The sequence below is a fragment of the Raphanus sativus genome, chromosome 5 (assembly GCF_000801105.2).
Source record: "Raphanus sativus cultivar WK10039 chromosome 5, ASM80110v3, whole genome shotgun sequence".
NCBI classification, from domain to species: Eukaryota; Viridiplantae; Streptophyta; class Magnoliopsida; order Brassicales; family Brassicaceae; genus Raphanus; species Raphanus sativus.
The window spans coordinates 1198950-1212338 of record NC_079515.1 but is presented as its reverse complement, the minus strand read 5'-3'; the positions used below and the strand labels follow the sequence as shown (position 1 = coordinate 1212338).

The window sequence follows — 13389 nt, the reverse complement described above, 5'->3', positions numbered from 1 at the left end:
ATGATGTAGTGGAGGAAGGATTTGATGGAGCTCATGATCTTGCTTTGGAAGTATCCTTGAGAAAACAGACACTTTTTGTTTACAATATCCCTCCCGAATAATATTTCTTCTTACCAAAAAAGGTAACGTCCTTTCTTCTCTACCGCATGGGTTTGTAGTCCAGAAACACAAGCACGTATGAATTGAATTGTCGTTTATTTTCACTGCAGATGAGCGTCAAAACAGATCTTCTCTACCGCATGGGTTTGTAAGGCAGTAGATGAAATCTTTTGCTCCCACATTTGACTGAAAATAAACTTGCAGTCCTTGCCTATTCCATGGCCTTGGCCTCTGCAGATAACAAAAATCAACTTAGATTCGACATAGTATGATTTCTAGAGGGTAGAAAGCGGATATAATCACATGGAAACGAGAGAGGACAAGGAAGAGCACGCAGTTATCATGAAAGATAGACGCTATAGTCCTATTAGAGAGGTTCTTTGGTACTAGAGGTAACACTGTTTGAGCCGTAGTTACATACTGACAATGTGGTGGTATTAGTAAACTAACGGGTCAAAGAAAATAAAACCCATCGTGACTCAGTTTTATAAGATTCATCTCTGATTGCAGGATCTGCTAGCTAATCCAAAATGGTCACTACTGGTTGCTAGAGACCCAGAGGACCGGACCGGTTTGAGTATCACCCTACATGGTGATGCAGTGTTGGTAGAGGAACGAGTATGATCTCTCTCTCTCTCTTGATCATGCCTACCTCTTGATCTAAATGATGAAGATCAAAGGTGCTTGGCGATGAATATGGAACAGCTTCCAACATCACGAGTGGTGTCAATCTGTCTTTCCCGCACATTACTTACTTGTGCCCAACAAAGGTTAGATGCAGATCCACCACATACTCCCATGACAGCAATTCCAATTGATGTGGAATGGAGGTGTGTTGCCAGCGATGCAACCAGTAGCGTCAATCCATGTCTTGGAGTTTTCCTGCCCTCTCATCTCATGTTGTTCTGAACAACTCTAGTTCTCATGTATGCTTTTCAATTCATCATATGATTATGGTACCAGTAGAGTAGAACTTGGCTTACTTTAATCCTAATACAGTACAAACAACCTCATACTTAATGTCAATGTTCCCACGTAAAATAAAGAAAAATTATGTCAGAAGATGGGACCAAAAATCCATTATTTGAAACAGTAAGTTACAACAAGATTGTGTGCAAGTTACAACAAGGGGCCACAAGCGCATACATTGCCCACAAAGAAATAAATGTTTCCTTTGTAGTTCAAAATGATCAACTGAAAGAAACTACTTTTATAAGATTGCTCAAGTGAACACCACAAAGCAAAAGTTAATCTAAAAAGTCAATACGCAAAGATTTTCTAGATAATGTTCAAGCTCCTCCTTAATCTGAATCGCTCTCAACATTCCCCATTGCTTTTAATCCTCTTGCTCGCCTCTGCAACACAAAAACACATCATCAATGCTAATGCCTCGACAAGATCTCAAAATTTCTGAATGGAATATAAAAAAAAACGTATTACAAAGCTATAGTACCTTCTTGGAGCTCTTCTTGACCCGGACATCATATCTATCGGGACACATATCAGCCAACCATGTTCCAGGACTCCCCAACTGTAAAACAAACGATAATTGAACTCTCAAAACACTTTTTGAAAGAAGAAAAACGAAAAAAAAAAACTCACAAGTAAGCTTTTTTGGATGAGTTTGGGTCTCTTCTTAGGCCTGTGCGAAGGTTTGCAACCTTTCATAGCCATGAAATCTTCTTCCTTCTCTTTGCTCGACAGCGTCACAAACAGCTTCGGCCACATATTACTCTCCTCTCCCTTGCTATTGCTGTCTTCTCCATCTAATAAGCAAGCTTTCCCAATTGTATCAACTACGCCTCTCGTAGTGTAATACCTCTCCTCTTTCTCTTTCTCTTTCTCTTTCTCTGCTAGTCCTCCAGATCTGAGTATTGCCCCTTGTGATCCTCTACAAAACATTTCAGAAAACCCATTTAAAAAAAAAAATTGAGTCTTGGCTTCAATTCACGGAAAAAAAAATAGTACCTGGAGAACCTCGAGGAGTGAAAGAGGAAGGTCTCTTGAGGAGCTGAAGAATTAGATTCGCGGCGTGAGATGTGTTTGTCCTTGTTGGCGGCTCTTAGACGTCTCATTCTCTTCTTGTTTCCCCACTGTAAGAACATTTCTTGTTCTAACGACGACATTTCTCGAGCTTCTTTCTCCGATTGTATAATCTGTCCGAAACAGAGTTTACTAGTGTTAAAAGAGAAGTTTTTTTTTAATTATTAAGCAGTGAAAATTCAAAAAGAGCAAATTGATTTAGGGTTGGGAAGATTCAATTAACTTGAGAAGAGGAGAATCCCCGTAACAAATTTACTTACAGAGATCGATGATTTTTTTTTCTGGTGAAGAAGGGACTGGAGATTCTGATGTCTTGTTTTGTTACTGAGTAAGACCACCGTAACCGCAAATTTCTCCGGCGAAATTCTCTTTGTGTGTGTGTGTCTCTCTCTCTCTCTCTGTCTCTCTGACTTCACGGCTCTGTTCTGTATTGTGGAGGGCAAAGGTGGTTTAGGGCATCTCTTTATATTTCATCTCTATGCTGTCAATGGAGGAATATCTACGAACCGTTCGATTATAAAAATCGACGGTCCGATTTTTTTACCAGTCTGAAAATTACCTTCCTGTCCTTTTTCCCGACCAGTGGGCAAAATGGCAATGAATTTTTTTCACTGCTAACTTTTTTTTTTTCTTATGTTTGTTTGATTGTGAGGATTGGTAAACAAAGTTGGGCCTCCTTTGAGAACGACCCTCCCTAATTTTCAGAATTTTCGTAAACAAAGTTTTAGCCCGTCTAGCAAACCATATGGCACATATAACTCGGACATTTTAGCAAACTTTCTCATCTAGTAATGAAATGAAATGCTTTTGTTTTTGGAGAAAGAAAACTACGTGAATTGAACTACTAAAATTAAACAAATCACAGAAAGATATTTGAGTTATTTCACAACAATTAAAAATATTACATGAAATTTTACAATGATCTATATCTATCAATATATCGGATTTTAGCAAAATTTACAAAATGTAATGACAAGGACCATGCATGCACGCTAGAAACTATTGAACTTATGAAAGCTGGTATGAGGACAGACTAGATCTGATCCATTTGATTCCATAGAGAATTATGGACGGTTGAGATTCAAAGTCCATCGTAGTAACCTCCAAAAGATATCTGAGCTCTCACGACAGGAACACCTTTCATTGCAAAGATTGCTTCGTTAACCTTTGTTGCATGATTCACAGCTTCATTCATCCTCTACAACCAACCACCATTAAATAAGTAAAACATTTCTAATCAGTAAGTTTGATACGTGTTTCATTAAAAAATAATAAGTTTGATACGTGTTATAGGCTTAGGGATTGTTGTTGTTAGTATATTTAATAAACAAAGAAAATTTCTTCTTGAACGTAAACTTTGACGTTTGGCACAAGCTATAAAGTTAGAAACAATCGGTTTACGAAACGTATAAAGCTAGAAACAAGAATCAGTCTTTTTCAACTACAGAGATTGTTCACTTAAAACACGTAAGCTTCACCTTATCAATATTCATTTACTTGGATTAAAATATCTAAAAACCTATTTCTATAGTTTAATCAAAAAGTTAACAATCATCTAATCTAATCAAAGTTTCTAGAATAACAATTACCCAATCATAACAAGCAGACATTTACCAACTATAATCCTCATATATCACTAACATCACAAAAATAATTATAGGCTTTATCCAAACCACTCCCTTAGCTTTCGCATCTGTAATAATTAATCAAGTTACAAATCTGGAACCTAAGCTTGTGGAATTACCATATTAATATACAAAACTCCATTTAATTTATTAATTAATATAATTTTCGTAAAAAAATTAAGTTACCTTATGATCATCAGAGTAAATCTGAAACCTAAGCTTGTGGTTCTTGTCCTTACAGACTTTGATGTTGTTGTGTCCGAGGAATAAGACACATACTGTAGCGGCTGCTGCTGCAACGCCAAAAGAGCAAACAGCTCCGATCCCATTAAGACCAATCTTCCAGAAGTTCAGTTTCTCACCACCATGTTCACTAGTCACATCATCATTTTCTTTCTTCACTTGCAAGTCATCGCTTCCTTCGCAATCGGAGGGCTTCGCAGCATCTATCAAAGGCACAGGACTCGTGATCCTCGCTGGTGGGTCAGTTTTCATGTCGGCAAATTCAGTTTCCTTCGTTTTCTTGAAGGATACTCTTGGTGACGGAGCAGAGTCCATCAAAAGGGTCTGTTTTGGATCGGGATCAAGATCCAATACGGGCTCCCAAGCTATGGGAACTTGGAGGAGCTTTGTGGGGACAACTCTTGATCTTGGAGGAGACTCTATCTTGTGGAGAGGATCTTGAGTAGATGGGGAGAGGAAGCAATCCATCATCATGGCTCCATGGTGATCATCCTCGTCGTGATCAAGATCAAGATCCTTGAAACAGCTTTTGGGGAGTAACTCCCACTCCTCAAGATCCATGTCTCCTTGAGATGATCTCATTGAAGCTTCTTCCATCAGGGCTTCCAGAAGTTCTAGAGAGAAAGAGAAGATTTTATTTGTTTGACATTAGTCTGAGAAAATGAGATCTTTGAATTATTGGAGCCAAGTGGGGCTTAGGTATTCTTCCCTTGTGAAGTGGTTTCAAGATCCTTTAATAGATTTGAGAATGTTTGGATACATAATTTATAATATTAATAATTGAGAAATATATTCAATAGAAAATTAAGATTTGAGACTCTTCTTTAATTTTTTTCTCTCTTCCAAGTAACACATATCTAAGATGTTTTATAAATACACACAAAATGATTTGAAAAAGCTTATTGAAAACGCGTATGCCAGTATTATCAGTAACCTCTTAATTATGGGGGAAAATAATCATGTATATAGAATGGATTGATATTAGTTGAAGTTGACATTCATATACAAGACATGTAAATGAATTTATTTTTTGAATGTATTATCTTGGAGATGTGGGTGACGAAGTGAATTGGAACTTATCTAACGCAATGAAGTGATGACAAAGGAACAAGTGGTCCACTTGGGACCTGTTTCAAGAACTATTGATTGCCTTCTTTGACAAGCTCCTTTAATTCTTCCTCTTCTCCACTGTTTTAATGTTTTGTTAAAATTCAAACTATCCTTCGGATGACTGGATTTTCAGTTCGTGCATCAAATTATTATTACTGGTCAATCAGTCAATAATTTTTCTAGTTTTTCCTGTTAATAACAGTAAAACTAGAACATAGTTTCACTAATACACATGACTACAAATCTTTTTTTTATCCTTTCTTATTTCTCCAACTGATTTTGATACCCATTTGTTACTTCCTTAATAACAGTTTGTGTAATATTAGTATGTTTTCAACTCTTAGCTAAAAAAAAAGGTTAATTAGTTTTGGATAAGGTTTAGTTTTGTTGATGATATCATGTTTGTAATAAGGCTATAAGGGGATTACGAAGAATCTTGTGTGTTACATGCCACTAGTAGTAATAAAAGAATGGAGAATTGCATAGTTTGATGTGAACACACTACCTATTGATCAGATTAAATTATGTTTGACTATAGTAGTTTTGGGGAATAACTCGTCTTTGACGTGTTTTCATCTCATCTCAGTCTTGATATTATTGCAACTTTGTATTGTAATCTTTCAACTCAATACTATCTGTACAAAGGTCAAGGCTATAGTGAGCCTTGAAACAAAAAAATGCTATGTGATAATGCAGCATGCATATGATAATGGCATACCATACCATGTGACTATCGTAGAGACAGCCGAACTCGTACAAACATTACAAAAGAAAGTTGCTCTGAAGATTCAGAGATGTTTTTAGCTGACTCAATAAAATTATTCAGTAAGAGAAATGAGGTCAAAACATACATCTCAGAGTTGTAAAACAAAAAAGAGAGAGAAACATATTCACAGACAGAAGCAAAGCTGTTCCTGGATTTACATCTTTGATGCAGACAAATTAACTCAGAAGAAGTCAATAAAACATTCCATGTAAGGGAACTCTCAGAGATCAAGAACACAATCTCTTTCCAATGCTGACAAGATACTAGAAGTAGACTTTAAGAGAGATCAGGACTGGTCTGATGAAGTATGGCCTAAAGAGACAGATGCAAGCGATGAAGCCCAGGCTTGAGCGTTCATTGCTCTCTCATGAAAGTTCCTTGTTTTGACGAGTCCCAGTTTCAACCACAGCCTCCTCACATCCACCATGTGAAGAGCGCGGCTGAAAAGTTGGCTAATCTCTCGAAATCTCTCCAGGTTGAGACTGGAAACGTAAGAAGCCCACAACGCTTTCATGCGTGACTCTGCAATGGGGAAGACGAGGATTGCCATTTGTAAACAGATAAACAGCAGAGAGAGTACCAAGAAGGGATCTCTTTTGAATATTTCTTCACTAATCGATGTCCCATTGCGTAACCATGTGATCAGGTTGCCATCGATGATGGCGTCTAAGCTGGTTGCTGGTTCAGCTTCGACCACATACTGGACAGGCTTGAAACCTGGCAAAAACCGAAAGAGTCAAATTGGAAACAGAGATAATTTCAGGAAAAGACTTTTTGGTCTGGTGAATCTCACCTGTAGATTCTTCATAAAACTCAATCAGGGATGTAAGATCATCCTTTTGACCATGGTATCGTGCCTTTGAAGTTTGGTTTACAATCAGGATTGAAGGTAAGCTGTGGATGCCATACCTCGAAAAGACACTGCAAACAAAAATCAATTAGGTGAAATCAGTTAGTAAGATAAAGTAACCTAGAATTGTAATTATGTAGTAGTAGTTTCAAGAAAGAGCCGGCTTACGATGGGAGTGCTTGAGAATGATCGAGAGCAAGGTGGTGTATCTGAGGGAACATGGAACTCAAAATGTCAAACTTAGGGCGGAGAGGACGTGAGAAAGGGCACCAGGAAGCATAAAAGAGCACAGACATATAAGCAGCATTCCCACCACGGTTCAAAGACATCATTAACCTGTCCAGCGAGTCTCCATCTACCTGAAAAATTGAGACAGACAGACAGACACGTGTTTACAAATAAAGCTATTCGTTTCACAAAGCATAAAAAAGCCTCAAATCTTTTATAACAGAAACAAACGGTACCTGGATAGGAGGAGGAGGAGGTGGATGCGTAGAAGGAGGACATTTGGAGCGTAGATCGAACCGGAAGAGCTCGAACTCGTGATTGCAGACGGAAATGTTCACCGGCGATGATGAAGCCAACCCAGAGGAGGGAACGCATATCGCACACAATAATGATAACAATAAGAGAATCCCAACCCGTATATCCATTTTGTGCGAAAGTTTTTAGGGAAAATCAAACGATGGATATATCCACAAAATTCGAACTCGAATTATTATTACAAGAAGCAAAAGAACAAAACCTAATTGATGTCTGAAGAAGAAGAATCAGACAATACGATTAGGGCGAAATTCAGATCCCACAAATTTTCTACCTTTTCGACAAGAGAAAACAAAAGATCGAAGAAACGCCAAACTCTTGATTGTTTTTACAAAATGCTATTCCAGTCTCCTCTCTCTCTCTCTCTTTTATATATTTTTTTTTGTTTCTGATGTTGGATTTTTTTTTTTTTTGTCGACAGATGTTGGATTTAGTTAACCGATCTTAATTTTTGTTTTCTCTGCATTGCCCAAAAGAAAAATTGCATTTTATTTTATTTTTTCTCCAGATATTTTTACTTGTTTAATGTTATCTTTTTACTGCAAGCGGATGATATTTTTCTTTTCTTTGATATTGTCCATTTACCGACATTAATTTTTTTTTCTGGTAAAATGTTAAATCGAACATTAAAGTTTAACATAATTAGTACTTCAATCTAAACGATATTTAGTAAGTGGATTAGTTTTTCTTGCAATCAAGAAGTCAAAAGATGATGATCACGGTGGTTCTTGTTTTTCCAAGTCTTTTAATTGTGAAAAATTTAAAGAAAAAAGGCTTTTGGGTATTAACCAAGGGGTCCTTAACTAAACTAGTAGTAGGGTTTAAGAAATACATGGGCCTCTGAGAGTACCAAAGCCCTTTGTCAGCCCAAAACGTGTCCATCATTATTCATAGGGAACTGAAAGGTTGAAGAAGACGAGCTGAAAAAAACAATGGAAGGCTATAAAGATAGGAGGAATGAAGAAGAGATTAGTTACCTCGAAACTGGGCATAGCAAAAAAATATTCCGGAATTAGTTTCGGGGCTTTTGAACCCGACGTGAATCGAACACGCAACCTTCTGATCTGGAGTCAGACGCGCTACCATTGCGCCACGGATCCGGATGAAAAATGTACCCATACATATACTGATATTTGTTACTTGTATGTTACCGATCGCCGATCCACCCAAATCAAAGAAAAGTCACGCCTTTGTTAAAAGAAAATGATCGCGTGATCTTTGCACTTGTAAGAATAATACAGTCTACCAACAAGCTTTCCTCACAGTAACTCCTAGAATATTATTTTTAGGATGTTTTGAATGACATAATGACCGTAATTATATATTTTGATACAACAGCTTAACATGCATATACTCTTATTTCTTCGATTTTTAAGAAGATCAATTGCATACACAACATGCTACGACAAATGGAACCAATGGATCAACACATAGCTTACGACACCCATTCTCGCAGTCAGAAACTCGTACTTCTTTCACATCATGCAGCCAAGATTCACCATGCGGCAAAGATTCACCACCATGCAACACAAGTTCATGAGTTTCTTTGGGTAATAACCTTGTTGCCTCAGTACTCATCACTACAAAACCAAACCAGTATCTTGCTATAGATAAATATTTGTGCGTTAAACATTTATCTTAGATATGAAATTCAAAACTTACCAGATGCAATAACTAAGACGATAACAAAAGCAAACTTCATTTCCATTGTTTTAGATGTTAAGAAAAAATAATGGTATATGATCAGTGTTGTAGGAACCATTATATAGAATGAGAATAGTACTGATTTAGTCAACTTTCTTATCAAAAGCATGGAAAGAAAAACACTAATGGTAATTTAAAAATGGTACTTTATTAGACTTTAGTTCCAAAACCAAATCCAGTGCTATTCAATTGTGTATTTGTAAAAGTGAACTAAAATCCAATGTTATTCAATGTTCAACGTCTGATTTTGTTAGAATTCAGTTATTTTGGATTTTAACTGACTTTTATATTTTTCGATAAAAAGGACTTTTATATTTAAATCAAATGTAAAACAAATACTTATTTTTCATCTAGTTTTTTGGCAGGATTTCAGAAATACCATACTCTCTCTTCTCTCTTTATCTCTCTCTGTACATAACTTGATCCTAAGTTGATTGGATGGAGAAGCAGACGTGTGTACTCCACTAAAATTTTGTGTGCAAACTGAAATACATAATTTGATTCTTCATCCAAAAACACAAACACAAGATTCCTTTTTAAATTTCGTGTAATTCCAAATCATAACATGAGGAGACAACGTGTGTATGACGGTTTCAGAAGACCTCATGTGTTCATATGCCTGATCATAATCGATTCATGCGGCAAAGATTCACCACCATGCAACACAATTTCACGAGTTTCTTCAGGAAACAATCTTGTTGCTTCAATTGTCATCACTACAAAACCGAACACAAGTATGTTGATGTTGGTATAAGTAAAAAAATTGAGTGTTTTAACTTTTATCTTAAATATGAAATACGAAACTTACCGGATGTAGCAACTAAGAAGATAACAAGAGCAAACTTCATTTCCATTGTTTTAGATGCTGAGAAAAAAATGGTATATATACCTTTGGTGATTTTGGAAGGTACATTATGGATACTTTGGTGATTTCACTTTTGACTAAAATGGTGGTTGAGGACAAGCAGAAATAGAGGAGATTAGATCCGTATAGAATGAATTGGGATGGAGATTAGAGATTCCTTTACAGACTTTCTCACTTATATTTAATTTGTCTTTGATCCAATAAAAGTCAAGATTTTATGCCTATGATACTTCGACTACCCTGACACAAAACGGAACAAAAAGCACTAGTAAAGATATTTAGCATCAAATGAACTTGATAGCTAGGAAGAAATATTGTAAGAACCTATGGCTGCATCATCAGTCAGTAGTTCGCAAATCTCGACTAAAACTTTGCGCTGTGCAGGCTCCCATAACAGTCAATGCAGCCTTATGTAGTTATTTGATGGCTTAGGTTAATTTTGATATTTACGTATTGCATAGAAACACCTTATAACCAGTTGAGAGGGTTAACTTCATTGTACTTTTGTGCTGTAAAATATATACAGATTCTTTTTTTTTTTATTACAACAAATATATATATATATATACAGATTCGTTGGTCAGAACTTGTCTCATTGCTTACCTGTCTTTTCGAGTTTGTTCTCTATTACTACAGGTTGTTTCATGTCGTCTTAGGATCTGATGTTTAGTTTAAATTTACACACTGCGATATGATATAAGTTATCTTCGTAATTTCGGACACAAATTAAATTTTTCTTCACCATACGGCAAAGATTTACCCTGCAACATAGTTTCAAGAGCTTCTTCGGATAATAACCTTGTTGGCTCAATACTCATCACTACAAAACTAAACCAGCATTTTTGTTGTTATAAATAAAAACTTGCATGTTTTTCTTTCTGATAAGTGACTTTTTTGCCAAAAAAAAAAACTCCGCTGCCGGTACCTGATAAGTGACTTGTATGTTTTAACTTTTATGTTACATATGAAATACAAAATTTACCGGATGTAACAAATAAGAAAATAAGAAAGGCAAATTTCATTGATAAGATCTTTTCCATTGTTTTAGATGTTGAGAAAAATACTGGTATTTGATCAATTGTTTTTTTTTGAAAGCTGGTTATCTGACCAATGTTGTGGGAACCATTTTATATGATGAAACTTGTATTGATTTAGTCAACTTTCTTATCAAATTATGGAAAGAAAATCACCAAGATATGTATTATTTAAATTTCATAAATATACGTGCAGACTAAATTGATTTATTTACCAAATTTAATTAAAAAATGCATAAGACCAATTCATTTTAAGATTTTAAACTTTAATATACATAAAGACTAAACTGATTTCTTTACCAATTTGTTTTGTTCAAAAAATAATATATAAACTATATGCATACTATTCATTAATGAATATTTACATTGAAATCATGTATTTACATAAGTTTTTTCAAAAAAATTATTATTTATTATCTTATCAAATTATGATAGTTTACATTAATCCAATTTGAAATTTATTAATTTCTCAAATATTAATTTATTGAGTTTTTTACTGTATAAATAAACCTTTTGTATTTGACTACTACAAAACCTTTTGTAATTGACTGCTACGTCCCATTTAAAGATTCTCTTTCTTTCTACCCATGTTAGAGAATACGTGCATGCATGGCTGTATGAAATATTTTAATTTCTCTAATATTAATTTATTGAATTTTTTACTGTATAAATAAACCTTTTGCATTTGACCGCTACATTTCGGGTCCAACTGGTGACACCTATTCAAGGAAAAAATATCAGGGAATTGTATGTTCCTCTCAATTTCTTTTCTTTTTCACCAGTTAGAAGGAAATTTAATTATTTGTAGGAATTAGTAATTCCTTCACGTTCCCTTTCTTATAAGGAATTATAGAGTAAATATATTCCATGTTAAATTAGATATGGAACCAATTTTCCTTCTAATTAATTCCATATCATTTTTTTGAATTATTTTCCTTGTAGTTCCTTTCATTTTTAAAATGGTCACCAGTTGGACCTTTCATTTAAAGACTCTTTCTTTCCACCCATGTTAGAGAATACATGCATGCATGGCTGTAGTCAAGAAGACCATTTTAAGTTTCTTCAATTTCCTTACATGTGCTTGTGTAGTCATGTACAAAAATATGATTGTGTGCCAGAGATTTTTTGTTTTGTTGGTGAACAACATAAGGTTTCTGCTTAGTTTCTTAATGAAAACAGATTTTTATCATATTTTGTCATCTATCGTATTCAGGATTTTGAACTCGCCTTGAAGTGAACTTATGTACCATAGATTTTACCTATTTTATACCATGGTATAAGTCTTTTATCGAGTCTATTATATGTGTTTGAAGTGTGTTTTAGAGCATTTTCAGATTAAGGTACGTTCTGGATACTTTGGTGATTTTGGAAGGTACATTATGAATATTTTGGTGATTTTGGAGTTATTTGAGATTGAGCTCATTTTTGGATACAAGATATATATGTGGGTTTTCTTTCCAATTCTACCAGGTTGAGGTTCATCTAACGGTTAGCTCTAAATTTATGCTTGATTTATTGGAGAGTTGTCTGTCTGACTTGCGAGAGAAAGTTGTCGAAGATATGAAAGAATGTCGATCGTTACTAATACTTTGGTATCAAACAACACTGATATCAGAAGAAGGACCGAATTTATTTTATGATCGACTTAGGCCCAGAAGTAACCCATGACATAAATCTCATAGATTCGCCAGTAACATGATTGAACATAACTGGCCCAATTTTTCATTAATATTAACACATGTTCTTATTATTTGAGGATTCAATTAAAAAGGATCAGATTCTTTGCACACACAAGAACATCTTACAATAAAAGGAATTGGAGTACATTCCAGATAACAGCCTTTCTTGCATCGAATACCATCAACATGCGGCAAAGATTCACCATGCAAAACAGTTTCAATAGCTTCTTCGGTTAATAACCGTGTTGCCTCAATACTCACCACTACAAAACCAAAACAGTACTATTATTGTTGTTAATAATTTTTTTTGACTAATATATAAGATAAAAGATTTAAACGCAAATTTTATTATGAAAATTTACCGGAAGCAACAACTAAGAAAACAACAAGAGCAAACTTCATTGATATCTTTTCCATCGTTTGAGATGAAAATAATGGTTTATGATCAGTGTTGTGGGAACCATTTTATAGAATGAAAATGGTATTGATTTAGCTAATTTTCTTATCAAATTATGTGGAAATAAAATCTATAAGATAATGTATTATCTGATGTAGATATACATAAATACTGATAGATTATTTAACACATTTAATATAAAAAACTTATAAGCCAAAATCTGGAAGAAAGATATTTGTCCTCTTAAGATTATTAACAGTTATAAATAGAGAAAAATCCAGAAGATTTTTTTTCAACTGAAGCAGAGAATCATGATCAAATAAATACCGAAACCGGGGTTATACCTAAACCACCACCTCATGTGGATTTATCAAAGTAACATCCGGCATATATGGAGAAAACTAATTGAACCGGCAAAACAAATTGGGCTT

At 34.9% G+C, this 13389-nt stretch overlaps 3 protein-coding genes and 1 non-coding gene across 4 annotated transcripts; all 4 read right to left on the bottom strand.

The window, feature by feature from the left end:
* Positions 1 to 1161: 1161 nt before the first annotated feature.
* On the bottom strand, positions 1162 to 2597 carry LOC130512777 (uncharacterized). Its single transcript, XM_057011086.1, has 5 exons — positions 2403 to 2597; positions 2068 to 2255; positions 1702 to 1990; positions 1553 to 1630; positions 1162 to 1454 (listed from the first exon to the last, which is right to left on the bottom strand). The coding sequence occupies exons 2-5, from the start codon at positions 2223 to 2225 to the stop codon at positions 1401 to 1403; spliced, it is 579 nt and encodes a 192-aa protein (XP_056867066.1). The 5' UTR covers positions 2226 to 2255; positions 2403 to 2597; the 3' UTR covers positions 1162 to 1400.
* Positions 2598 to 3001: 404 nt separating this feature from the next.
* On the bottom strand, positions 3002 to 4852 carry LOC130512776 (uncharacterized). Its single transcript, XM_057011085.1, has 2 exons — positions 3954 to 4852; positions 3002 to 3340 (listed from the first exon to the last, which is right to left on the bottom strand). Exons 1-2 carry the CDS (start codon positions 4605 to 4607, stop codon positions 3224 to 3226), a joined length of 771 nt encoding a protein of 256 aa, XP_056867065.1. The 5' UTR covers positions 4608 to 4852; the 3' UTR covers positions 3002 to 3223.
* A 1030-nt stretch (positions 4853 to 5882) lies between these two features.
* Positions 5883 to 7677, bottom strand: LOC130512361 (5'-adenylylsulfate reductase-like 5). The gene is made up of 4 exons (XM_057010269.1): positions 7201 to 7677; positions 6905 to 7095; positions 6680 to 6807; positions 5883 to 6603 (listed from the first exon to the last, which is right to left on the bottom strand). The coding sequence occupies exons 1-4, from the start codon at positions 7387 to 7389 to the stop codon at positions 6173 to 6175; spliced, it is 939 nt and encodes a 312-aa protein (XP_056866249.1). The 5' UTR covers positions 7390 to 7677; the 3' UTR covers positions 5883 to 6172.
* Positions 7678 to 8307: 630 nt separating this feature from the next.
* On the bottom strand, positions 8308 to 8379 carry TRNAW-CCA (transfer RNA tryptophan (anticodon CCA)). The gene has a single exon. It is a non-coding gene; the product is annotated as a tRNA-Trp (tRNA).
* Positions 8380 to 13389: the final 5010 nt, after the last annotated feature.